This window comes from Chlorocebus sabaeus, chromosome 23, assembly GCF_047675955.1.
Source record: "Chlorocebus sabaeus isolate Y175 chromosome 23, mChlSab1.0.hap1, whole genome shotgun sequence".
Lineage (NCBI taxonomy): Eukaryota > Metazoa > Chordata > Mammalia > Primates > Cercopithecidae > Chlorocebus > Chlorocebus sabaeus.
The window spans coordinates 48,844,077-48,870,793 of NC_132926.1; the positions used below are offsets into that span (position 1 = coordinate 48,844,077).

At 45.3% G+C, this 26,717-nt stretch overlaps 1 protein-coding gene across 3 annotated transcripts in view; it reads left to right on the forward strand.

Annotated features, from left to right (window-relative positions):
- FSTL4 (follistatin like 4) overlaps positions 1–18,680 on the forward strand; it is a 424,691-nt gene extending 406,011 nt beyond the window's left edge. For all 3 annotated transcript variants that reach the window (XM_073010695.1, XM_008014411.3, XM_008014412.3), the window contains 3 exons: positions 1,166–1,273; positions 10,034–10,143; positions 12,272–18,680. In XM_073010695.1, the coding sequence (XP_072866796.1) occupies positions 1,166–1,273; positions 10,034–10,143; positions 12,272–12,974 (921 nt within the window). In that variant the 3' untranslated portion in view covers positions 12,975–18,680. The remainder of the gene's footprint in view (positions 1–1,165; positions 1,274–10,033; positions 10,144–12,271) is intronic.
- Positions 18,681–26,717: the final 8,037 nt, after the last annotated feature.

Consider the following 26,717-nt stretch of genomic DNA (forward strand, 5'->3'; position numbering starts at 1 on the left):
GAAAGGAGGGCTTTGGATGAATCTTCCACATGGATTGAAGGCACCAAAGTTAGTGACCAAGTAAATGGTAGAGAGGAAGACAGTGAGCAAAGGGAGTGACTAGAATGTTGACCAGTGACAAGAATAAGAACGGGGGCCACAGTCTGGTGACATGAGCATTATAGAACAGAGTTTTTGAGCTTATAATCTATATTATAAGAAGTAGAAAACAGCTTTCATTTGACGGAGCCACAGGAGAAACTATATCATCAGGGGATAGCAGTACTGCAGTTAAAAAAGAGCACATCTGCTGATGCTATAGTCTGAGTCCCAGAGGCACCAGTCAAAGGCTGTGCAAGATAGAAACTGCCCAGAATAGAACAAAGATAGAGAGGGGTGATAATGGATGATCCCAAAGTCCACCTCAGATGACTTAGGAGGAAGGGCCAACTCACCAGAATCTAGGACACACAGTAGTCTAGGGAAGGATGCTGAGGGTCCAAGACTTTCAGGAATAGTGAAGGAACCCTGGAGCTGGTTTGTGAGTGAAAAACTTAGCCTCTGTGTTCAGACTTTTGCCATGTTGGTCTAGGTCCCTTTCAGTAAAACATGCATGAAAATAAGGAACATTATTGACAACTAATTTTATGCTTCTGGACTGGGTGCAGTGGCTCACACCTGTAATCCGAGCACTTTGGGAGGCCAAGGGGGTTGGGTCACCTGAGATCGGGAGTTCAAGACCAGCCTGACCAACATGGAGAAATCCTGTCTCTACTAAGAATACAAAATTAGCAGGGTATGGTGGTGCATGCCTATAATCCCAGCTACTTGGGAGGCTGAGGCAGGAGAATCATTTGAGCCTGGGAGGCGGAGGTTGCAGTGAGCCAAGATTGCACCATTGCACCCCAGCCTGGGCAACAAGAACAAAACTCCATCTCAAAAAAAAAGGAAAAAGAAGTGTGTGTGTGTGTGTGTGTGTGTGTGTGTACATATATATATCTCTCCAAAACAAAAAAGCCAGAGGGGAAGCTTCTGCCCTGTGTTCCCAAATGGCACCATTGGCAAAGCTCCTAGACTGGCTTTCCCCTCACCCAGGAGTGATGCCCATGCATACAATGCCCAGAAATGACCATCATGTCAGCTTTCACAACAATGATGACCAACTTGTCACTATTTTTTTTTCAAGTCCATAGGTGTGGACCCTCTGCCGGCTAAGCTGTCCTATGACAAGTCACATGACCAAGTGTGGGTCCTGAGCTGGGGGGACGTGCACAAGTCTCAGCCAAGTCTCCAGGTATGTTGAGCACATGGAGGCTGATACCCACACTCCAGAGAGAAGAACTCTCTCCCTATAAAATAAGTATCTCCTGTTTCCCCAGGTGGCTAATTACATTTGTCCAAAATATATCCATAAAGGCTCAAGGAGAGAGTAGGAAACAGCCTCAGGCCAATGCCCCTCACAGGCAATTGAAGACAGCAATAATGATGATGAATAGGATTCTGACATCACAACAATCAGAACGTGGCACCCAATCCCCATCCAGCCCCACAATCCTGCCTCTCTTGAGCCAATAGTTCCTGGGTCCCAACAGAATGGGGCTCTGTGGTCTAGAAGGGAGGCTGGAGAATAGTGTCAAAGCAAGCAGCACATGTTGGCCAGTGAAGAAGGAGAAGCAGCAGCAGTTATATCCATAAACAAAAGCCCACTTACCAAGTGCTTACAGTGTACTAGGGTACAGAAAAGTTCTATAATTTGCCTATGGTCCACCCTGGACAGTGTGGCTCTGGAGCCCAAACATCTAGCACTCCCTTGGGTAGAGCTTGGGCTCCAGAGATCCATGGGATCCCTTCCCCCATCAGCCAAGAAAGGTCAATAGCAACCCTGACTTGAGTAATTTGAGTATGCCCTGCGCAGCCTTGCCCATCAGGGATCCATAAGAGGACTGCGCCCTATAAAAAGTGATTTGAATGCCTATTTTCTCAATTCTCCCAAAGATGGTGCATAGAACCATTCTAGGTGCACAGGAGAAAAGTTAATTCATTAAAAATAATGGATGCTTCTGGAGATTAGGGTCTCTCGCTCTCTCTCAGAACCCTAAGTGAGAAGGGCTGCAAATGGAGCTAACTCCCCTGTAGAACCCTCTGGAACCAAGACTGGCAAGAGGGCAGAAAGACCAGGGTCTGGAGATGCTTCCTCCTAGGGACTGACCACCTACCTGCACCTCTGCACCACTCACAACTTCAGTTTCTATACGCTGAGGCCACTGTCACACAGGGGAAGCCACCAACCATTCTTGGGTCCAGTGAGCTGACAAAAAGTAGTAATAACCTATCAGAGAGCCTGGACACCAGAATAAAGGTCACTCAGAACAGAGTACCAGCCCAAAGAGATACAGCTGCCAGAAATACCAACAAAAAAATAAGAAAGCACTTCAGAAAATTCAAGGGGAGGGGCCAGCAGAAAAAGAACAAAACAGATTTCCCAGTTTAAAACTGCAATAGATGAGTTGGAAAATGTGAACAGGCAAGATGACTCACACCTGTAATCCCAGCACTTTGGGAGGCCAAGGCGGGCAGATCACCTGAGGTCAGGAGTTTGAGACCAGCCTCGCCAACATAGTGAAACCCCCCTCTACTAAAAATACAGCAACTAGCTGGGCGTGATGGTGCGTACCTGTAGTCCCAGCTACTTGGGAGGCTGAGACAGGAGAATTGCATGAACCCAGGAGGCAGAGGTTGCAATGAGCCAAGATAGCACTACTGCACTCCAGCCTGGGCAGCAGAGCACGACTCTGTCTCAAAACAAACAAACAAAAAAATGCATGGTTTCTACTGAGACCCAAAATAGTAGCCTGAAAGATAAAGAACAAAAAAAGTTCTCTCAACTCACAGAGCAAACCCATAAAGAGGTTGAGCCGTGAAGTGGGAAGAACAGAAGTTTAGAAAGAAAAGATAACTATTAGAATGGAGTCAAACATTAAATAAGTTTCCAATAAAATATTCAAGTTGAAGAAACTTAATCCTGTAGATTAAAAGGGATCTACAAGTCCCAGGCTAAACTGATGAGAAATGACACATCTCTTCACTAGTGATAAAGTTCCAGATCTCCAAGTTTTAAGGAAAACTAATCAAATTGACAGTGGACTTCTCACCTGCAACAGGAGCTGGAAGACCATGGAATCCCATCTACATGCTCAAGGGTTCTATTCCCAAGCAAGGTGTCATTTACCTGTCAGGACAAAAGAAAGATATACGGGTATGCAGGAACTCAGGGAGCCCATCACTCATGAGCCACACCTAAGGAAAGATACTAGACAAACATCAGATGAGCCAGATTAGAGACATCAAGGTGGACAGAGATAGTGGCAAGTAATGAACCAGGAGAGGAAGATCTAAAATTAAAAGTAAAATGGATGAGGAGAGGCTATCTGGAACTGTGTAATAAGTGCTAGGTGAGGATATTTGAATTAGGAGAGAGACAATGAAAGAAATTCTGATACCAAGCTGTAACTAAAGATAAATTATTTCAGTAAAAAGAATAGGAGCCAGTTACAGTGGCTCATGCCTGTAATCCTAGCACTTTGGGAGGCTGAGGCAGGAGGATTACTTGAGCTCAGGAGTTGGAGACCAGCAGGAGCAACCTAGCAAAACCGCGTATCTACCAAAAAAAAAAAAAAAAAAAAAATACAAAAATTAGCCAGGCGTGATGACGCACCTGTAGTCCTAGCTACTTGATAGGCTGAGGCAGGAGAATCGCGTGAGCCCAGAAGATGGAGGCTGCAGTGAGCCAAGATCATGCCACTGCACTCCAGCCTGGGTGACAGAGTGAGACCCTGTTTCAAAAAATAAACAAAAGTAGGGAGTATGCAGAAAGGGGGAGTAAAAATACTCAAAACCTTACTTTAAACCTCACTTTATTGGGATAAGAGAGGATACAGAGAATGTTGTTTGAAATTGGTAGTTGAGAAGTATCTCATTATACCAAATATGACTGAATTCTCCAATTAAAAGCAGAGATGAGCCGATTGGTTTTAAAAACTAGCAATAAATTTTTTCCAAGAAACACACATAAAGTGATAATAAAAGGTTGCCCTTAAAGGGGTGAGAATAGTGATGACAGGTGAACAAAAAAGCATGCACGCATGGTAGCATCAGGCAATGTGCAATTTAGGGTTAAGAGCACTAAGCATGTTGAGAGACAGTAGGTGCTGAACAGCTGATCTATATCAAACAACATAACAAATACATAAAACAAGAGTGATTGACACAGAAGAGCTTGATTTAAAATATACTTAAATAGTACATACAAAGGAGACAAGATGAGAGGAAAATTGAATATAAACAAGAAGTTTGCTTTAATAAAAATATAGAAAGCCTTTCATCAAATAGAATTTTTTAATGTCTACAATATCACTAAAGAAACTTTAAATTTTTGTAAAAGTAGATGTTGTAAACTATATTTTCTGAGAATTAAGAAAACATTCCTGGATATATCTATTGGATCAAAGAGGAAATTAAAAGGAAAACTACTAATTGTCTCAAAAGCAATGAAAAAGAGACTATTTTGTAGCAAAATTTACAGGATATAGAGAAAGCTGTACCAACTAATTACTGGGGCTTAAAAGCCTGAAAAGGAGGTATTTAAGAAATTGAAAGAGAACAAAAGTGGCAAGAAAGAATAGAGACTAAAATTAATAGAAAGCAAAACAAAAAAGATTAATCCTTCACAACTCCAATAAAGAAAAAGGCAAACAAAAATAGACAAAATGAGGAATGAGAAAGGGAATTTTATTGCAGATACAGGAGGATGAAAAGACTTGAAAAATAGGCCAGGCGCAGTGGTTCACACCTATAATCCCAGCACTTTGGGAGGCCGAAGTGGGTGAATCACCTGAGGTCAGGAGTTCCAGACCACCCTGGCCAACATGGTGAAACCCTGTCTCTACTAAAAATACAAAAAATAGCTGGGTGTGGTGGTGCGTGCCTGTAATCCCCGCTACTCAGGGGACTGAGGCAGGAGAATCACCTGAACCCAGGAGGCGGAGGTTGCAGTGAGCCGAAATCGCGTCACTGCACTCCAACCTGGGTGACAGAGTGAGATTTTATCTCAAAAAATAACACTACCTTGCAACTCTGAGACAACAAATTTCAGAACCTAGAGGAAATAAATGCTTGCAAAATGTTAAAAAATAAATAAATAAATGGCTTATAAAAAGAGAAACCTGAACTAGAGCAATTACCATGGATTTTTTAAAGAAAAATCTACCATAGAAAAAGGTACAGCTGAGTTTTGTCAAGTCCTCAAAGTATAGATAATTTTACTTAAACTATCCCAAGACCATAGGGTGAAATAGTACAGTTCCTGAGTTTGTTTTAAATAGCCAGTGTAATTGTGATTATAAAACCTGATTTAAAATAGTATAAAAAATAAAACTGTAGACTCATCTCACTTATAAATACAGAGGCAGAATTCTGTTTTTAATTCTAACATCCCATTAGAAATAGAGTCCAGGATGAAAACTCAAATTGAACACGTTTTGTGGGGTTGCGCTAGTTTTGCTCGGGTTGTTCTGAATCCCACTCATTTCCTAATTCTTACTGGATTCCAAAGCTTTGAGGATATTTTTTAAGAAGTTCAGGCTTATGATCCTTAGTAGTACAAGGATTTGTCTGGCTTTGAATTTCATGGGCTCAGTGATTACAAAGAGATGCAAACTACCACTGTTTAAATAGTTTTACGGTATTTCTAAAGATTTGATATTGAAACTTAATGTTTATATTCACTGAGCTCCTAAAGAAAATAGAATATAAAGTTTTCTTTGGGAAAAGTTGACTCGTTAAATTCTTTTTAATTGAATTTAAAATAAAGTGCATTGAAACCCCATGGCTTGTGATTTTTTTAAATGAATAAATTGTGAAGAATTGGTTTTGGTTATAGGAATGACTGGGATCCAAGAGATGACTTGGACCCATGTCCTTGTCTAACATACAAATCCAGGAATATTATGCAAGGATAATTTACTTTAAAAAGGGAGTTTCACAGGAGAGATGCATACAAATCCAGGAATATTATGCAAAGATAGTTTATTCTTTTATTTTTATTTATTTATTTTTTTTTTGAGATGGAGTCTCGCTCTGTCACCCAGGCTGGAGTGCAGTGACCAGATCTCAGCTCACTGCAAGCTCCGCCTCCCGGGTTCACGCCATTCTCCTGCCTCAGCCTCCCGAGTAGCTGGGACTACAGGCGTCCGCCACCTCGCCCGGCTAGTTTTTTGTATTTTTTAGTAGAGACGGGGTTTCACCGTGTTAGCCAGGATGGTCTCGATCTCCTGACCTCGTGATCCGCCCACCTTGGCCTCCCAAAGTACTGGGATTACAGGCTTGAGCCACCGCACCCAGCCGATAATTTTAAAAAGGGAGTTTCACAGGAGGGATGCATGTGTATAAACAAACCACTACACACACACACACACACACACACAAAAAGAAAAAGACATAGAACCCAGGAATGTGTGCAAATGCTCAAGCAGGGAACACATTCCCAGGATGCAATGATGGTTCACTGTCAGGAAATCAGTCAATATTATTCATAACACCAACAAATTGAAAGAGAAAAATGTAGGATGTTTTCAATAATACTGAAAAGACATTTAATTAAATACAGCAGGTATTCTTAATAAAAAGCCTAAAAATAGGAATAGAAGGAAATTCTTTAAATATAATAAAGACTACTTCTCCAAAACCAATAACCAATAGTTTACCTTTGCCTAAATGACTAGGATATGTATTATCATTAAAAAAATATGAAATCATTTGAATAAACCTACCTTCACCACTGTGGTCTAGGGTTAAAGAAACCAGTGCTTACAAAAACTGCTCCTGGAAATTCAACTGGCGTAGCCTTTGTGGTGAGCAATTGGGAAGTGTGAACCAAAAGCCTGAAAGAGTAATTTTTTAATTTTTATTTATTTATTTATTTGAGACAGAATCTCACTCTGCACCCAGGCTGGAGCACAGTGGCACAATCTCAGCTCACTGCAACCTCCTCTTCCTGTGTTCAAACGAGTCTTGTGCCTCAGCCTCCCCAGTAGCTAGGATTACAGGTACACACCACCACACCCAGCTAATTTTTATATTTTCTGTAGAGATGGGGTTTCACCATGTTGGCCAGGCTGGTCTCAAACTCCTGACCTCAAGTGATCTGCCCGCTCAGCCTCCCAAAGTGCTGGGATTACAGGTGTGAGCCACCATGGCTGGCCAGTGAAAGAGTAATTTTTGATCCAGCAACTTCTCAGAATTTTTCCAAAGGCCATAACCATGGAAGTGGACAAAAATTGAGCTATGACATTTTTAATCTCCCACAAATACAATGTTTGTTACTGCATTGTCTGTATTTGCAAGAGATTAAAAATAATATCCTAATATTGTTTCTAAATATCCAACACTGAAGGAATTGTTGAACACACTTTGGGAAGACTACATGAACGTGTTTGTGCAAATGAGGCTCCCTCCACCAAAGCCCTCCTCAGCACCCAGGTTTGGAACATTTGGTATCTTTTCTGATGCTGCCCAGCACTCTGTGGCCCACCCGCTTTCTAAGGCCAGCTTTTAGCTGCCTCCCAGCCTGTCCTCTGGATACCAAGTTCTCCCGCCCCTCCACATGCCACTTCCCAGCTGGCTTCGTACACCCCTCTGAGGGAGATGCCCAGCTTTCCTGTCCCCACTCTGCCAACTGATGGGCATATCCTGAGATTCAGGCACACGCATACATCTCCTGAACCCTGCCCATACAGCAGCAAATGTGAGGGGCTGGACAGTTAATCTTCAGGGCACTGTGGGCCCAGCTGTGTGTTAGGACTCAAGAAAAAGCCAAGGAGGAACTCGTGACTCAGAGAAACAAGGCTGACATGCCCACATCAGTTCAACGGCCCGTGGCACTGCGTTTTGATGAAGTAACCTCTGAATATAGGGTGTCAGAGCAGTGAAGCATGAATGACGCTGACCGATGACAGCCTGTAATTTTTCCATCTCTGCTGTGAGCTAAAATGACAGGCCTGATATCAAGCAATGATTGCATGGCTCCTTGGAATTCCCTGGCATTTTCTTTTCAGACTCTCTAAGATCCAGTTTCCTAATGCTGATATTTTCTTAACGCCCACTTCTATGAGTTTTTTTCTTATGAACTTGCCATAGAAGTAATCATTTGGCCTCTTTTTAAAAATCACAGAGAAATAACCTAATGCAACGTGAGGACTGCCTCAAGCCTGAAAATCATGGCTCGCATCCCTCCAGCCAGCACTCTGCCTGCCGACTGCAGAGGAAAGCAAGACCAAAAAAGACACAAGCCTCCAGCCTGCCTGAGGAGGCAGGCCAGGTGCTGTTTGTTTTGTCATTAAAGTAAAAGCCAGAAGGCAGTTCCATTCCTAAAAAGTAGAAGCATCCAGAGCTCTCAGCCATGGGAGTCAGGAGCTCCCACCACAGACAGCTCTCACCCTGCAGGCCAAGCCTCAGGCTGCAGAAATCTAGACCCTTCTTTCTACACATATGGCCACAATATCATGATCAGATGATCAGTAAAAGTGTCTCACCCGCCGGGCGCGGTGGCTCACGCCTGTAATCCCAGCACTTTGGGAGGCCGAGGCGGGCGGATCACAAGGTCAGGAGATGGAGACCACAGTGAAACCCTGTCTCTACTAAAAATACAGAAAATTAGCTGGGCACAGTGGCGGGCACCTGCAGTCCCAGCTACTCAGGAGCCTGAGGCAGGAGAATGGCGTGAACCTGGGAGGCGGAGCTTGCAGTGAGCCGAGATTGCGCCACTGCACTCCAGCCTGGGCGACAGAGCAAGACTCCGTCTCAAAAAAACAAAAAAGTGTCTCACCTTCCCGTTCATGGGCTCAGCATCTGCCTCCTCTCCTGCACAGATGGTCTGGGCTTCTCCTCAGGGCCTGTAAGTTGGCCAAGCCCCTCATCGGGCCACTGGTCTGCTGCTGTCTGGGCAGTGGCCTAGAACTTGAAGACTGATGAGCATATGCAGAAGGCAGGAGGACATAGGCTGGCTGGTTTGGCCTCACTAGCTGACAGAGGGGCTGCCCAGCCTGACCACAGGGGTTTCATGGCAGGGACTCCGGACCACTCACTCATCCTATGTGACTTCACACACCACCTGGCTTCTGCTCAGAGCTGCCATTGTGCCCTCCCTGACACGTGGGTGCAGCTGGGACACACACCAGGGAAAAGCTCTCCTCTCCTCCTGCCGAGTCCACAGGGGAGAAAGGGTTACCTCCAGGGAAACAGAGGTGGCCGTGCTCTGTCACTACCAATTTGTACAAGGCACAGGGCCCAATTGTTTACTTTCTACAGCAAGTCTCCTCTGTAAGACCAGGACCTCTTCCCAGCATTCTAATTGCAAGACATCTAAACAGCCCAGCATCTCAGAGTGGCATCCCGTAGGATGTCTACTGTCTTTCGTCAATCCTGGAGTGGTACCTCAGAGAATGCCTGTGAGCAGCATCTGACAGAGACTACCAACAAACTGGCCCAGGCATCTGGCACCAGAGAAAAAGGAATTCCCAGTAGACAGTTCCACCACGTGACATTTTCATGACTGAAAGCCCTCTCCCTCTTTCCCTAGCATGGCTTACATGTTGAGAAGGTAGGATTCCTCATTGCAAGAGGAGGTGGTCTCTGAGCAACCACAGTGATGTTTCCATTCTGGGGACTTCCCTTGGAAACCCCACCCCCACCCCTCAGGTTCTCGCTCTGCCATCATGGCGGCTGACAAAGTGCAGCAAGGCAGGCGTAACCATGGAGCAAGGGCAATCCCGGCAGTCAGTCCTGTCCCACCACTTCCTCTTTCAGGAATAACAGGCCCCTTTCTAGGATGTTCCTGAACTGCTCCCACTTTGCTCATGCCTCTTCCCTGATACTCAGGTTAGTCATCTCTCTCCCAAGCACCCCTCTGCCAGGGTGTCTCCACCTGACCATACAGGTGTCTCCAGGTTCAGCCCCCACCTGCATGGGCCCTCACTAGGATTCCCACTCTGTGTTGTAGGTGATCACAGAAGCCAGCGCCAGCCAGGACCAACACCTCATCCGCACACCCTTCACAGGAGTGGACGACTTCTTCATTCCCCCAACGAACCTCATCATCAACCACATCAGGTAAGACTGGCCCATGATGCCTCTAAGACACTCCCTGCTGCAGCTCAGCCCTGCAAGGGGCAGCTTTGCCCAGCATGGGACCTACTCATTTCGCTGTCTCCCCTACTCCTCCTATGCTGAATTTGGACCCCATCATGAAGGAACAGAGAAGGTCCAGTAAAACAGACCCAGTGCCTAGTCCTCATTGCCTGGCGTCAGTGACTGTGTTATAGTGAAGGCACCCAGCTCCTAATGCCCTCAGGGGCCCAGAAAGGTCAGGAAGTCCCATCCTCAAGGTAAGGGCAGCAGAGGAAAGAAGGAAACAGTAGCGGTAAATTGAGCACCCTCTGCTTGCTAGACACAAAAATTTAGTCCAAGTGGTCTTAACCCCTATGTTATAGATAAGGATCAGAGAAGTTAAGACACTGACCAATGTCACCCAGGTAGGAATTGGCAAAGTCAGACTAAATGTAAAGCCAAGTATTGTTTCAGTGCACCATTCTTCCACATTCCCATCTAACCACAGCCCATAATACTTTAGGAACCCCCAGAGCATCTGTGCGAGGATCCCACAAAGAGACAAGGCTTCCTAACTGCCATGGTTTGCCACTACCTAAAACAACCACCCAATAATAAAAGCCATGGTCTCAACTGCAGACCTCGGCCCAGCATGGTCAGTCCCCATCCCTATTCACTTCAGAGAGCCCCCAACATCTTCTATAAACTTACCACTGCCAGACGACCAAGCCTGTCTCTAAGCCATCAAGACCCCAAATGTCTTGTAGCACTATTTATACCTTTCTATAATCCACCATCAAGCACCTCTCTGCAGAAAGAAGGGATTCGTTTTTGCAAGCTGATGCTGGAGATGCACCCATTCACCCTTATCCAAGGAAGAAAGCCACTTTATGAACCCTGTCACTGCAGAGAGAGCCTTTGCAAGAGCCTCTAAGAGTATATTAAATGGTGAAGCCCTCATAAAGCAGCTGTATTCAGCTGGGGGTCGGGCACACTCAGAGGCTCTGTAGTTCCTGTGTGTGGCTTTTAACTTAAAGTTTCTTTTAAGAGCCGAGTTTTCTTTCTTGCTATTTCCATGCTCTGATTCTTTAAGGATGCTTTAAAGATACGCCTTGGAGGGAGTATTTTCCTCCACTCTGGAGTACAGTTTTTCTAGAGAAAATTACAGAAGAGATTCTGCTCTGTTCCTGTAAGTGTACACAGCACCAAAAGGCCTCTGTGAGCAAGGGATTTAGGCACAGGCTCTCAAGATCAAAGGGAAGTCCTGCCTGGAGCCAGGCTTTTCCATACTTCCAACCAGCCTCCAAAGAGGAGTTTTAGAAAATCCAGATGTGAGCAACACCCACCTACCTGAGCCCCTCTGCTAAACTTCCCTCTTTGAATCTTCCCAATAGCCCTAGGAAGGAGCTACCCTGGCTAGAGTCACTGAGGCTCAGAGAGGCAAGCAGCCTGCCCCAGGCTCTGCAGCTAGCAGGGCAATGCGCCGGCACCAGGCCATCTGGCTCCGGAGGGAAAAGCTGCCCTCGTCCCCAATGCCCAGGGCTCTTCCTACCCACACCACCAGTGTGGCCAGAAAAGAGACTGCCCCTGCATGTTTCCCTTCCAGGGGAAGAGGGTACTAATAGGAAATCTGCACTTGTTGGGCTGCATCTGCATCCTCAAATTCTAACTTACCAGTTAGTCTAGAAAACAGCGAGGATATAGAACTCATATCTTTGTAACAGGCAGAATCGGGGCAGGGATCTCTTGCCCTTTTCCTCCATGCTCACCGTCCAGACACAGACTCACCCCTTTCTAGCTGGCATGGGCCTCAGGGAAGCAGATCATAGGCATTACAAAAGGAGAAGCAGTTGAAGGGCCTCTCGCCTTCCTCCACAATCATTTCCAATGATGAGTGCATGTTACAAGAGCATCAACCCAGCAACATTTGTAACTCCACTGCGTTTGGATTGAGATCATAGATAATTTCTTTATGAAGACATCCCCTGCAGAATGACAGATCTTATTACTAAGCTATTAGATCACGAAGGATTATAATAAAGGGAAAAGGCAGAAGATGTAATTGGTTAAGAAAAATGACAGATTCCCCACCCCTGGAGGTGACTTCTGACCTCAGTTCTTCCCCTCCCAGGTTTGGCTTCATCTTCAACAAGTCTGACCCTGCAGTCCACAAAGTGGACCTGGAAACGCTGATGCCCCTCAAGACCATCGGCCTGCACCACCATGGCTGCGTGCCCCAGGCCATGGCGCACACCCACCTGGGCGGCTACTTCTTCATCCAGTGCCGACAGGACAGCCCTGCCTCTGCTGCCCGACAGCTGCTCGTTGACAGTGTCACAGACTCTGTGGTTGGCCCCAACGGTGATGTAACAGGCACCCCACACACATCCCCCGACGGGCGCTTCATAGTCAGCGCTGCAGCTGACAGCCCCTGGCTGCACGTGCAGGAGATCACGGTGCAGGGGGAGATCCAGACCCTGTATGACCTGCAAATAAACCCAGGCATCTCAGACTTGGCCTTCCAGCGCTCCTTCACTGAAAGCAATCAATACAACATCTACGCGGCTCTGCACACGGAGCCGGACCTGCTGTTCCTGGAGCTGTCCACAGGGAAGGTGGGCACACTGAAGAACTTAAAGGAGCCACCCACAGGGCCACCCCAGCCCTGGGGGGGCGCCCGCAGAATCGTGAGGGACAGTGGGCTGTTTGGACAGTACCTCCTCACACCAGCCCAAGAGTCTCTGTTCCTCATCAATGGGAGACAAAACACGCTGCGGTGTGAGGTGTCAGGTATAAAGGGGGGGACCACAGTGGTGTGGGTGGGTGAGGTATGAAGGGCCCAGAGCAGAGCCCTGGGCCAAGGAGCACCCCCTAGTCCTGACACTGCAGCCCCAAGCAGGTGCGCTGTACATTTTTACAGACAAAAGCAAAAACCTGTACTCGCTTTGTGGTTCAACACTGGTCTCCTTGCAAGTTTCTAGTATAAGGTATGCGCTGCTACCAAGATTGGGGTTTTTTCGTTAGGAAGTATGATTTATGCCTTGAGCTACGATGAGAACACATGCTGCTGTGTAAAGGGATCATTTCTGTGCCGAGCTGCACACCGCGTGACCTAGGGACATCACGGAACCAAGGGATCCTGCTCTCCAGGCGGACACCTCTGTCGGTTGCCTTCACATAGTCATTGTCCCTTACCGCCAGACCCAGCCAGACTCCGCCCTGACGGAGTGGCCCAGAAGCAGAGGCCGACCAGGAGCAGGGGCCTCCCTCCCGAACTGAAAACCCATCCGTCCTCGCGTGGGACCGCATCTTCTCCCTCACAGCTGCTGCTTGCTTTTCTTTCCATTTGACTTGCTGTAAGCCTGAGGGAGAGCCAGCAAGACTCACTGCATCTTGGGGGATGGGGAAATCACTCACTTTATTTTGGAAATTTTTGATTAAAAAAAATTTTTCTAATCTCAAATGCTAGTAAGCAGAAAGATGCTCTCCGAGGTCCAACTGTATCCTTCCCTGCCTTAGGCCGAGTCTCTGGGGGGGTCACAACCCCCCTATTCCACAGCCAGAGAGAACAATGGTCATCTAAGAATACCAGCCCTGTCAACTATTGCCACCCTGCTTCTCCAAGAGCAGACCAGGCCACCTCATCCATAAGGACTCGGTTCTGTGTTGGGACCCCAAGAGACCAGGATGAGTTCTGTGTGCCTGCTTGTCAGCACAGAAGGGAGACATCTCATTAGTCAGGTCCTGGACCCCAGATTCAGGGCAGACTGGGCTTGCCTGGCAAGGTATGGGTGGCCCCAAGGCTCAATGCAGAAACCCCAGGGACACGAGTGGGGCCAGGTGAGTTCCTGAAGCTATACCTTGTCAAAACAGATTTATTTTTCCTGCCTGTGGCCTATCCACTCATCTCTGGTATCCCATCCCCGCATCAGCACTGTGGAGAGAACACATTTCAGCGAGGGTTTTCTTACCCACATTCCCCAATCAACACACACGCACTGCAGAACCCAGAACAGAAGGCCACAGGCTGGCACTACTGCATTCTCCTTACGTGTCTCAGGCTGTGGTGACTCTCAGGTGGGCATCGAAGAAGTACAACCCACACAGCCCTCTGGAGACTGCCTAGATCAGACACACAGCAAAAACAGGCTCCCCTTCCCTCTCCCACATATGAGTGGAACTTACATGTGTGCTGGTTTGAATGATCATTTTGCAAGCCACACAGGTTGGGAGAGGTGATCTCACCACAGACATCTTTGCTAATTTGGCCACCTTCACCTACTGACATCACCAGGATTTTCCTTTCCCATTGAGGAACAAACCCTTTCAAGGAGAGGAAACCCTAGACTCTGTGTCACTCAACATCCACAGCTCCTTTCACTCCTGCCTGACTGCCCAAGCCACCTGCATCCCCCACCCCAGCTCTCATGAGATCAATCACTTGTCTTGTATGTCTCATGTATCTTGGTCCCCCAAATGCCTGTCCCCTGCGACTCCTAGGGGTGTGCCTAGACATGTACATCTGTTTTTTATTTTAAAAGATATGCTATGTAGATAGAAGTTGAGGAAGCTCACCTCAAAAGCCTAGAATGCAGTTTCACAGTTGCTGGGATGCATGGATGACACATCTCGCCCCTTTTATTTTTCCTGCCTCAATATCTTGATATGTTTACTCCCAATCTCCCATTTTTACCACTAAAATTCTCCAACTTTCATAAACTTCTCTTTTTGGAAAAATCTCAATTGTATCAGCCCCTGACAGAAAAAGCGTCTCTGAGCCTAAAGGAGGAAAAGTCCCACCAACTACCAGGCCAGAACACCTGCCCCTCTGGGCAGCAGGATTCCTAAGTCAAACACCAGTTCGACCCAAACTGGCCTTTTAAAATAATCAGGAGTGACAGAGTCAACTTCTGCAGCACCAGTTCCTCCCCCACTGTCCCTTTCATCTCGGAGTGTGTCTAAAAAGCATAGCTGCCCTTCACTGTCCTCAGAGTGCGGTTCCTGGAGACGGCAGGCTTAGGTCTCACTGACAGCATGCCAGACACAACTGAATCGAAGCAGGCCTGAAGCCTAGGTCAGGGTTTCAGGAGTCCAGCCCCAGGAGGCAAAGTCAGCAATGCAGGCAGGTAAATGCTTTTTAGCAGGGAAACCAATAGAGTTGGTTGGGTGGGGAGTCAGGGGCAGGAGGAGGAGGAGGAGGAAGAAAAGGCCAGATCGGCCTGCCCTTTCTCCCGTACTTCACCCCAGAAGAGGTTCATGGGACACAGTCGGAAAGCCACTGGTAGGAAATGCCTCACTACAGGGGGCCTCCTGTAGCAAGCCCAGCCAGTAATCCTCCTAATGAACCCACAGTTCACACTGATATCTTATGCTATTCAAGAAATACTGACTTTACCAAAAGAATCATCAAGAAAGCTATTTACATAAACTCCCTCATTTTGAAATAAAATTAATTTCACAAAAATTCAATAGTTTTTTCCCCCCAAAATGACTAATAATCTGCACCTGTGGTGACAGGACGGCTTTGAAATGGGGGCCCTCATTCTTCTGCTCCAGTGGGCAGAACCCTGCATAAAGGCTCTGGGTCCAAAAGCCCACCCAGGCAGCCCCAGACAGATGGCAGAAAGGGGGACTGTCGGCTTCTGGATGATGGCACAACCCGCCTGCATGAGGAGGTTTGACGGGCGTCGCACCCACGGCCAAAGCCATCATCCCAGCCTCACCAACACTGACCCAGCCCACCCCACCTGAGGCTGGCCCAGGCTTATTTCTTCAGTCTCCAAGCCATTCAAGTGTCCTACTTTTCCCCAGGCTCCAGGAAGAAGCTGGAAGAGCCCTGTAAATCCTGGCTGGGGCCAACTACTAATACCAAACTTCAGGTACTACGACCTAGAGATAGCATCACCAGAGACCGAAACTCAACCCCTACAATTCCCACCCCCAACCCAGACATCTCCCCATCTCCATCTGTCCAGACAAGGCTCCCAATTCCAGGTAGGCACTGGAAGAAGCCGGCTTTCAACCCCAAATAAAGCAGAGAACGGCCTGCTGCCACAGAGATTGCGACTGCTGAGTCTTCATTTAGGAAAGCAGCCAGGAGTTGGCTTTGTACAGCCACATCTTGTTTTCTGTTGACCAGTAACCTGTGAACTAAAGATTTCAGAACTCAGATGTGAAACAGATTCATTCTGGATATATTTTTCTACAAGGGGCTTAAAAAGTATAGTTGATTCATTTATCATAACGTGTTTCATTCCATCATCACAGACACCGAACCATCTTCACTAGCAAATCCCACCACTCTCTCTCTCCCACTCTTCAACCCTCCTTTTCAGAAGCAAGCCTCCAGGAGAGTTGACCCTACCACTCCGAGATCCTTCCTATGCGTCCACCAATCTACCTCACATTCACCCCTGCACCCAGCACCCCCGGAATGCTACTCCCCTCCACCACCAGCCAGGAGGCCAGGCAGGTAACAAATAAGATTGCAGCACTGCCACAGAAGTCCTCCACAGCCTCCCCCACCCAGGACCCCGGGTTCCACTCCAAGTACAGTCAGAACTCATAGGGACACAGCCCCTTGCTGCCCAGAATCACACCCTCCAAACCCTTGCTTGCAGACTTTTGGAGTTAGATGACCAAGACTAGAGACAGCTGGCTGGGAACCATCAAGGAAGTCAGGTGTTCTCTGGCAGGAATAGTGAGAACGTGACATCTCAGCAAAGCATCATCTCTCAGAGGGCCCGAGCCCCTGCAACCTCCCTCCAACTCCCTTTTTATTCTCCCCCCTTTCCTGTTCCATTCCTGTGTCTCAGGCCCCCTGCTCATGAGCCACTCCACAACAGCTCCGACCATTCAAGGAGCAACTGACCTGATGGCTACACCAGCCCCTACCCCGTGGTCTTTGCTCGTGCTGCTTTCCTGCTTTGGGGTACAAGCCAGAAGTCATTCATAGGCCAGATACTACTATGTGCTGCCAGACTGGCACGTAGGCAAAGAAATTTTGTTCAAGAAAGTCACTAGCTGCCTTGGTTTCTCTCCAAAATTATAGAGATCATAAAACAGAGATGCTTTAAAAATTCAAGGGATAAAAAAAATACAGTGCCTATCTTCAGGGTATGACTACAAGACCCCAAGTAGCCAGTGGAATACAATCCACTCCCTGCTTTTATCTATACCAGGTTACCTGCTACGTCACATGAGGATTTGAGCATCTTATTTGGGCCTGCATGCGTTAGGCAGCAGCCACACAGTAGACCCTGGGACACAAGCATTGTCCTGTGCATCCACATCCTCCTTTGGAGCCATGGGCAGCAAGTGGGGAAGCCTAATTTAACTAAATAATAATGTATGAAATTATGGAGAATACAAGAGTGGGGATTATCCTCCAAACTTCACAGCGAGGCTTCTTTAGCCAGCACCAGAGTGTTTAGCATGCACTTAAAAAAAAAAAAAAAAAAAAAAAAAAAAAAAAGCCACAATTCACGCACACTTCTTTCCAAGCTCATCTTTACATCTGTGGAACCAGCCCTTGCTCATGTGGCCCCAGAGAACATGGGTCATGCCCTAGAGGGCTTTCGAGGGATCAGCCAGCACTCCACAAAGCAATAACTATTGACTTACCCCTACAGCAAGCCTGGTGACATGTGCTCGGCAAAATCAGAGACTACTGCCCTTCAGAGGCACCCTCTTCAAGATCAGAGCTTTGTTTCTGAGTAAGAGCAACCAGTATTGGCTGGGTTGTGAGGCCCAAGAGCTCTAAATTGAGAAAATGCCCCAAATCTAAACCTTTATCCACTGCCCAGCATGATATCTGCCATAGGTTAAAGAGTTGTGGGTCCTGTGCTACTTGGGAGAGGTGAGGGAAACAGATTTGCAAGCCGCACACCAGAGACCCACGGCTCCCTCCTTGCCTGGCTCCCACGCGGCTGGCCAGCCCCCTCATCCTTCCTATCCTGGCCCGGCCCTGTGGCTTCCTACCTTTCCCCTGCTTCTCATGCTTCCCAAAGGCTGTGTGAGAAGATCTCAAAGCAGAAATGGGCATGGAGTTTTCCTGGCGTGGTCACACACCGTCTCATGCTGTAGTGCAGCTGAGTGACCCTCAAGATGTGAAGCCACACACATCATTTGTCCTATTCGAGTCTCACGCTTCCTCACCTCAGAAAACTCTCAGATCTCTCATGTCAAGGCAGATTACATTATTTTGAAACGTTGTGTAGCATCCAAAATATATTTTCTGTAATCACCACTATTTCTCAAAAGGCCTCCTGTAATTATTATACATGTGAATTTTTCCTTATTTATAAAATATATATAAATTATTTTTAATACATCAACTTTAGTAGAAATTTGTACCAACACAGTAACTGTATGTGGCATTTGAAATAACTTTGTGTTTACTTTGACCTATTACACAGTATTGAACACATGGTGTATTTGCAGTACCACTTGGTATAACGATGACTCCAAATTATCATAAACTATTGTCATTGTAAATGCTCTTTTTCTGAGGATTTTACAATAAAACTTGAGAAAAGTTACCTTTTTCTGGTGCCAGTCTGTTTGCAGTTTTTAAAATGAGAACTGATTAAGGCAAAACCACGCAGCGTCCTTCTCCCACCTTTCCATCGTAATTGCAGTTTCCTGCTGATCACAGTGTGATAGTCACGCTCTGGCCAGTCCGAAGAGTGGCTGGACAAAGGCAGGCACCTGGACCCAGAAGTCTCTCTTCCCCATGTGGAAGTTTCAGCTCCCAAAATGCACAACCACATCTGGTTCAAAACCACCCCACATCTGCCCTGGCAGGCACTAAAAATTCACTACAGCCCCAGACCTGAATCTATTACCCCGGCCACTCTGGGCTCTCACTGGGGCAGAGCTTCTAACTGAGACACAGAAAGTGGGAAGTGCCCAGTAATCACCAGGCTGCTAATGGGGAGCCAGCCCTGTGCCGGGTATGGGTGATAAAGGGCTAAACGAAGAAGACACAGCACCTGCCCTCAGCGAGCTTAAGATGGCTATGCCATGACAGTATCAGGCAGGACCCCTAGGGTGTGTGTGTGTATGTGAAGAAAGAGACAGAGAGATCTATTTTAAGGAATTGGCTCAATTTTAAGGAATTTGGCTTAACAGCCTAAAGAGGCTGTTAAGGCCAAAATCGGCCTGGTAGGCAGCAGCCGGAGACACAGAGAAGAGTTGCAGTTTGAGTCCAGAGGCCGTCTGCTGGCAGAATCCCCTCCTTAGGGGGAGGCCAGTCTTTTTCTATTATGGCCTTCAACTGATTGAATGGAGCCCATCTACATCACAGAGGGTAATCTGCTTTCCTCCAAGCCTACTGATTTAAGTGGTAATCTGAGCTGGGCATGGTGGCTCATGACTGTAATCCCAGCACTTTGAGAGGCCAAAGTAGGAGGATCGCTTGAGCCCAGGAGTTTGAGACCAGCCTGGGCAACATAGGGAGACTTCGTCTCTATGAAAAAAAAAAAAAAAAAAAATTAATTAATTAGCCAGACATGGTGATGTGCACCTGTGGTCCCAGCTACTTGGAAGGTTGAGGTGGGGAGGATCCCTCGATCCTAGCAGTTTGAGGCCGCAGTGAGCCATGATCTCACTCCTGCATTCCAGCCTGGGTAAGAGAGTGAGACACTGTCTCAAAAAATAAAAACAAAGAAATGAATGTTAATCTCATTCTTAAAATACCTTCACAGAATCATTAGAGTAGAGTTTGATAGCCACCGGAGACCATGGTTATCTTAGTCTGTTCAGGCTGCTATAACAGAATACCATAGACTTTGTGGCTTATAAACTAATTTATTTCTCATCATTCTGGAGTTTGGGAGGCCCAAGATCAAGACAGCAGCAGACTTGGTGTCTGGTGAGAGGCCACTTCCTGGTTCCTAGGTATCCATCTTCTCACTGTGTCCTCACCTGGTGAAAGGGGCAAAGGAGCTTCCAGGAGCCTCTTTCTAAGGGCTCCAATCCCATTCACTCTCATACCCTAATCAGCTTGCAAAGGCCCCACCTCCAAGTACCATCACACTGGGGTCTGGGTTTTAAGAGATGAATTTGTGGGGAACACAAACATTCAGTCTTTAGCAGTGGCCTGGCCAAGCTGACATAAAATTAATCATCACGGTGACATAAACAAGGTGCTGCTCCCCATCTCTACCGGAGGAGTAACCTACTACATGTGCCTAGCCCTGTGATAAGCACTTAATAAGCACCTGTTTCTAAACCTTACAATGACCCAACAAGGTATGTGTTATTGTTATCCCCACTTTACAGAAGCTGAGGCTCAGAGCAGCAGAGCCAGAATTCGAATCTACGTCTGTGGTCAGAACGCGCACTCTAATTGCTGATCCTGCTACCTGTGACATCCACCACCATGAGAATGTCTGAACTGCAGCTGCTCTAGCCTCACTTCCCTGCAGACGCCAGGAAGCACAGGCTACCTATCGCGGGGGCTTTGCTCTAACCTCCATCCCAAGAAAGCCAGCTTCCCAGACCAGGGTGGCAGTCTGGAGAGCAGCCAGCAGATGGTCCCCAGAGCCACAATTCTCAGTCAGCTAAGGCTGGATATGCCCAGAGCTAAAATTAATATTGTTTTAAAATCAAATGTATTTATGCAATAAATAGTACATCATATTATCTGTAAGTCTAAGTGAGTATCGTCTTTATGTGTAAACTTACATCCAAAGAAAATTACTTTATGTTTCCTTAGCTCTCACTTATCCAAGGCCACTGGCCATCATCCCCATGTTCAGAGTTCCTCCCTTTGAACCAAAGTCTCCTGCCAAAGTGAAACGCAGTTACCAGGCAGGAGATATTGGTCAGCAGTGACCAGTGGAACTGGGTGGCCCAGGAAGAAGGGGTGGAAGTGACAGCCCCCAGGACCCTGTGTGCAATGAGGACAATGCACCCCCAGGGAGAGCAACAACAGGGAGACTTTCAGCATCCCTGGGGCACAAGACAGAGAATGTGACTTACAGTCCCTGGGGGAACCCTAAAAGGAGCCAGGCCCTGTGCTCCCAGTGATCAGGCTTTCTGGAACCTGCAAGGCAATCTGAATCATCACCTCCTGATGCACTGCTAGGTAAACTCACTCACATTGCTTCAGGATATAAGAAAATGCATTCTGTATATTCTCATTTTATAAAAGAATACTGGATTGTGGGGGCCAGAGGGCGGGGGTGGCCTGGTGGCTCATGCCTGTAATCCTAGCACTGCTTTGGGACGCCAAGGGGGGTGGATCACTTGAGCCCAAGAGTTGGAGACTGGCCTGGGCAACATGACAAAACCCTGTCTCCACAAAAAATACAAAAATTAGCTGGGTGTGGTGACATACACCTGTAGTCCCAGCTGAGACTAGGAGGTGGAGGTTGCAGTGAACCAAGATCACACCACTGTACTCCAGCCTCACAGAGACCCTGTCTCAAAAAAAAAAAAAAAAGAATTCGGGGTTGGTGGGGCAAGTAGGAATAGGCTAAAATATTAAACACAATGTTCTCGGATTATAAGTGGATCTGGTTTTCCTCTACGTGTTTATTTCTATTGTCTAGAACTTCTACAGTAAACTGTGTGCATCATTTCTGTGATTAAGATTAAGAGAAACCTGACATTGGCACTCATTCCTGAGTGGCACAAGTACGACACAGACAGTATGGTTCCCCGTCCACCCTTGCTCCCTTTGCAGCAGTCAGGAACAAGGACTCAAGTCTTTGGTGAACAGGGGCACCCTGAGGGCAGACTGTTATCTCCCAAAAGTGAGACACCATTACAGAGCCTGTAGATCCTACCTACTCCTTCCCACCACCCCCGACCACCCCCACTCCTGCCCTGCAACCAAGGGGAGGAAAACAAAACAGATGAGCTGAAGAAGATAGACTCATTCCTACATCCAGGCAAGAATTCCCCTTGGGCTACCACCAAGTCTGTAAGTGCCTCACCAACTTCTACCTCGGAAACAATGGTCAGATCTCCCTTCCTCTTCAGGGGGAAGATTAAATCATTCAGAACAATTTTACCACTAAAAACATGGAATAAAACATTTCAAAGAACATCATCCAGGAGATAAGGAGAGAATGCAGAAGTGAGCGCCCAGAGACAGGGGCAGGGCAGGGAGCTGCTTCTCTCCCAACAGCGCTTGCCTCTCCACACACACTTGGGCTTTCCTTCCAATGGCCTCACAGGGAAATGGGGGCAAGAGTTACAGGTGGGCAAAGAGTTCTTACACTTGGCACCAAAAGCATGATCCATAAAAGGAAACTTTCATACACTGGACCTCATCAAAATTTCACATTTTTGCTACGTAAAAGATCCTGTTAAAACAATGGAAAGACAACATTCCAGGAGAAAATATTGCAAACCACATATCCAACAAAGGCCTAGTATCCAGAATACATGAAGAGCTCACAAAACTTACAGTAAAATAACAAACAATCAAATTAGAAGATAGGAAAAAAAAAAAAAAAAGGCCAGGTACAGTGGCTCATACCTATAATCCCAGCACTTTGAAGGCGGAGGTGGACAGATCACTTGAAGTCAGGAGTTTGAGACCAGCCTGGCCAACATGACGAAACCCCATCTCTACTAAAAATACAAAAATTATCCAGGCATGGTGGCATGCACCTGTAATTCCAGCTACTTGGGAGGCTGAGACAGGAAAATTGCTTGAACCCAGGAGCTGGACGTTGCAGTGAGCTGAGATCACACTGTGAGTGAAAGCGTTCCAGCCTAGGTGAAAGCACGAGACCTTGTCTCAGGAAAAAAAAAAAAAAAAAAAAAAAAAAAAAAAAAAAAAAAAAAAAAAAAAAGACAATGGGCAAAAAGAATTCTTAAGCAGATATTTCACCAAAGAGGATATACAGATGTTAAATAATCAAGGTAAAGAAATTTAACATTATCAGCCATTAGGGAAATGCACATTAAAAACACAATGAGATATCACTACACACCTATTACAATTGTGAAAATACTACTCTGATAAAATAAACAGTGACAAAAAACACTGCTGAGGCTGCAGAAAAACTGGGTCGCTCATGCATGTCAGATGGGAATATAAAAAATGGAACAGACTCCCTGAAACACGGTTTGGCAATTTTTTTAAAAATCAGCATTTAACTATCATTTGATTCAATAATTGCACTTTTGGGCATTTATCCCACAGAAATACTTACTTTCACACAAGAAAAACCTCTATACAAATGTTCATTACACCTTTACTCATATCAGACTAAATGGGAAACAATCTAGATGTTCTTCAACAGGTGAAAAGTCAAACAAACTGCAGTGTATTCATACTGTGGAATATTACTCAGCAATAAAGAGGAATGGCTTAGTGATAGACACATCGACCTTGAGTGACTCTCCAGAGAATTACATTGAGTGAAAAAGCTAATACCAAAATGTTGCATACTATACACGATTCCATTCCAAGGTTGCATACTGTATATATGTATATACCATTCCTGAAATGGCAAAATTGTAGAAATGGAGAACAGATTAATGATCATCAGGGATGCAGAAGGGGGATGCAGTGGGAGGGACCTGGGTGTGGCTATAAAAGGATAACATGTGAGATCCTGTGGCAACAGAAATGCCCTGTATCTTGGCTGTGTCAGTGTCAGCATCCTGGCTGTGATCTTGTACTATGGTTTTGCAAGATGTTACTTTTGGAGGAAGCTGAGCATGAGTACACAGGATCTTGCTATAGTATTTCTTATAACTGCATGTGAATCTGTAATAATTTCAAAAGAAAAAAACGAAAACCTCCAGGCCCAGATAGTGTCACCAGTGAATATTATCAAACATTTAAGGAAGATGTAACACCAATTTTACACAAATTCTTCCAGAGAATAGAAAGGGACGAAAAATCCCCAACTCAGGTTGCAATACTAGAAAATAAGAACAACCCCAGAAAGGGACAATTACCAGCCTGTTTTACTCATAATGTAAATACCAAGATGCTAAACAAAATATCGGCAAACTAAATCCAGCAATTTAGAAAAAAAGATACTGCATTATGTGTAAGTTGGATGAACCCCAGAAATGCAAAGTTGATTTAACATTAGGAAAAAAAACTGATGTAATTCACCACATTATCAGCTTAAAGGAAAAGCCTATGAGCATCTCAAGAGATGTAGAAAAAGCATTGAGAAAATCCTAAATTCATTCATATTCATGATTTTCTCTAAGCAAAGTAGAAACAGAAATTGTCTTAATTATTAGAGATGAAGGTCAATAGCAAACATGCTTCACTGAAGTAAAAACATTAAAGTAAAACATTGAGAGTGACCCCTTTTATACAGGGAATAAGGCAAGGATCCACTACGGCCACTTTGACTTAGCACTGTACACTGTAGTCCTAGCCAGATCAATAAAATAAGAAATAGAAACAAAAGGTGTAAGAACTGGAAAGAAACAAGACTATATAATTGTGTATGTAAAAAATTCAAATGAGGGGGCATGGCGAGGTAGCTCATGTCTGTAGTCCCAACACTTTGGCAGGCTAAGGTGTGAGTATTGCTTGAGGCCAGGAACTCCAGACCATCCTGGGCAACAAAGCCAGACTCAGTCTTACAAAAAATTTTAAAATTAGCTGGGTGTGGTGGCACATGCCTGTAGTCCCAGCTACTTGGGAAACTTGCTTGAGCCCAGTGAGGCTGCAGTGAGCTATAATTGTGCCACTCCATGCCTGGGTGACAGAGGGAAACCCTGTCTCTACAAAAAGAAAATTAAAATGAATATGCAAGATACATTACTAAAATTAGCAAGAGAGTTTAGCAAGGTTGATGATGAAAAATTAATACAACAAAAATAATTATATTTTTCCATAACAGCAACAGTTTAAATGATTTTTTAATATCATTTATAATAACATTTTAATAGGAATAAAATCAATAAAGATATACAAGATCTCTCTGAAGAGAATTCCGGAACTTTGAGAGACATTAAAAACATTAAGTTGAAAGATACGCCATGTTGATTGAAAGATTTAATATTATAATAATATTAATTTATCCCAAACTGATTTAGAGAATAATAGCAAATCCAATTATATACATATATTTTTTGAGAGAGTCTCGCACTCTTGCCCAGGCTAGAGTGCAGCGGCGCAATCTCAGCTCACTGAAAGCTTCACCTCCCAGGTTCGTGCCATTCTCCTGCCTCAGCATCCCGAGTAGCTGGGACTACAGGTGCCTGCCCAATTACAATTTTAAGAAGGGATTTTGGCAAGTTAATTCTCAAATTTATATGGAAGTTTAAAAGGTCAAAAATAGCTAAGAAATTCTTGAAGAAAAATGTCTGGGAAGGGCTGGGCACGGTGGCTCAGGCCTGTAATCCCAGCACTCTGGGATGCCAAGGCAGGTGGATCACTTGAGCTCAGGAGTTCAAGACCAGCCTGGGCAACATGGCAAAACCTCATCTCTACCAAAAGTACAAAAATTAGCTGAGTGTGGTTGTGTGCACCTGTAGTCCCAGCTACTCAGGAGGCTGAGATGGGAGGATCGCTTGAGTATGGGAGGCAGAGGTTGCAGTGAGCCAAGATTGTACTACTGCACACCAGCCTGGGTAACAGAGTGAGACCCCATCTCAAAAAAAAAAAAAAACAACAACAACAAAAAACCATTTGGGAGCACTTACTCTATCAAATACAAGACTTAATATAAAGTTATAGTAATTAAGACAGTATGTAATTGAGCAACATTACACAAACAGATCAATGAAACAATATAGGAATTAGAAATAAATATATGTATATACGAAAATGTTATGTACAGCAGATAGCACTCCAGATTGGTGGGGAAAAGACAAACTTTTTCGATAAATGTTGCTGGAATACATACACCAGGATACATGTTCATGAATAGTCATTGCAGCATTTGTTGTAATAGCAAAGACTGGAAACAATGCAAATGTCCTTCAGTAGCAGAACAAAGAAAACAATGATACATTTATATAATGGAATACAGCAATGAAAATGAACTAAGTACAGCTACACAAAACATTACAAATAAGTCTCACAAATGTAATGTCAAACAAAAGGGTAGATATGACTCAAAAACAGTCAAAATTAAATTAAACTGTCCTTTATCACAGACACATATAAGTAACAAAACTATGAAGAGAGGCAAGAAAATGGTTATCCCAAAAGTCAGAATCGTGAGAAAAGAGAATAGATTACTACTGAGAAGAGGCACAAAAAGAGGTTCTTGGGTGTTTACAATGTTCTATTCCTTGGCCTGGTAGTGATTGTAATTATTCATGGAACTGTGCATTTATGTTATATGTACTTTTGTGCATTGTTATATCTTACATTAAAATGTTTATTAAAAGACTTCTGTTTCTGGCAATATCATGAACCATGTTTTTTAAAAAAAAATCCACTACAACCCAGAAATGCTGGAGAAAAGAAAACAAATACCTTTAAAAATGTACAGCCATGAAAAAACAAAAAGAGAGAAAGATAAATACGAGAAAGTATGAGCAAACTGGGGCTTGGGTTGTGATACACAAGTGTGAACAGAGATAAAACCTCAGATCCAAGCAAGGTGAAACATTGTCACCTGAGATTCCTG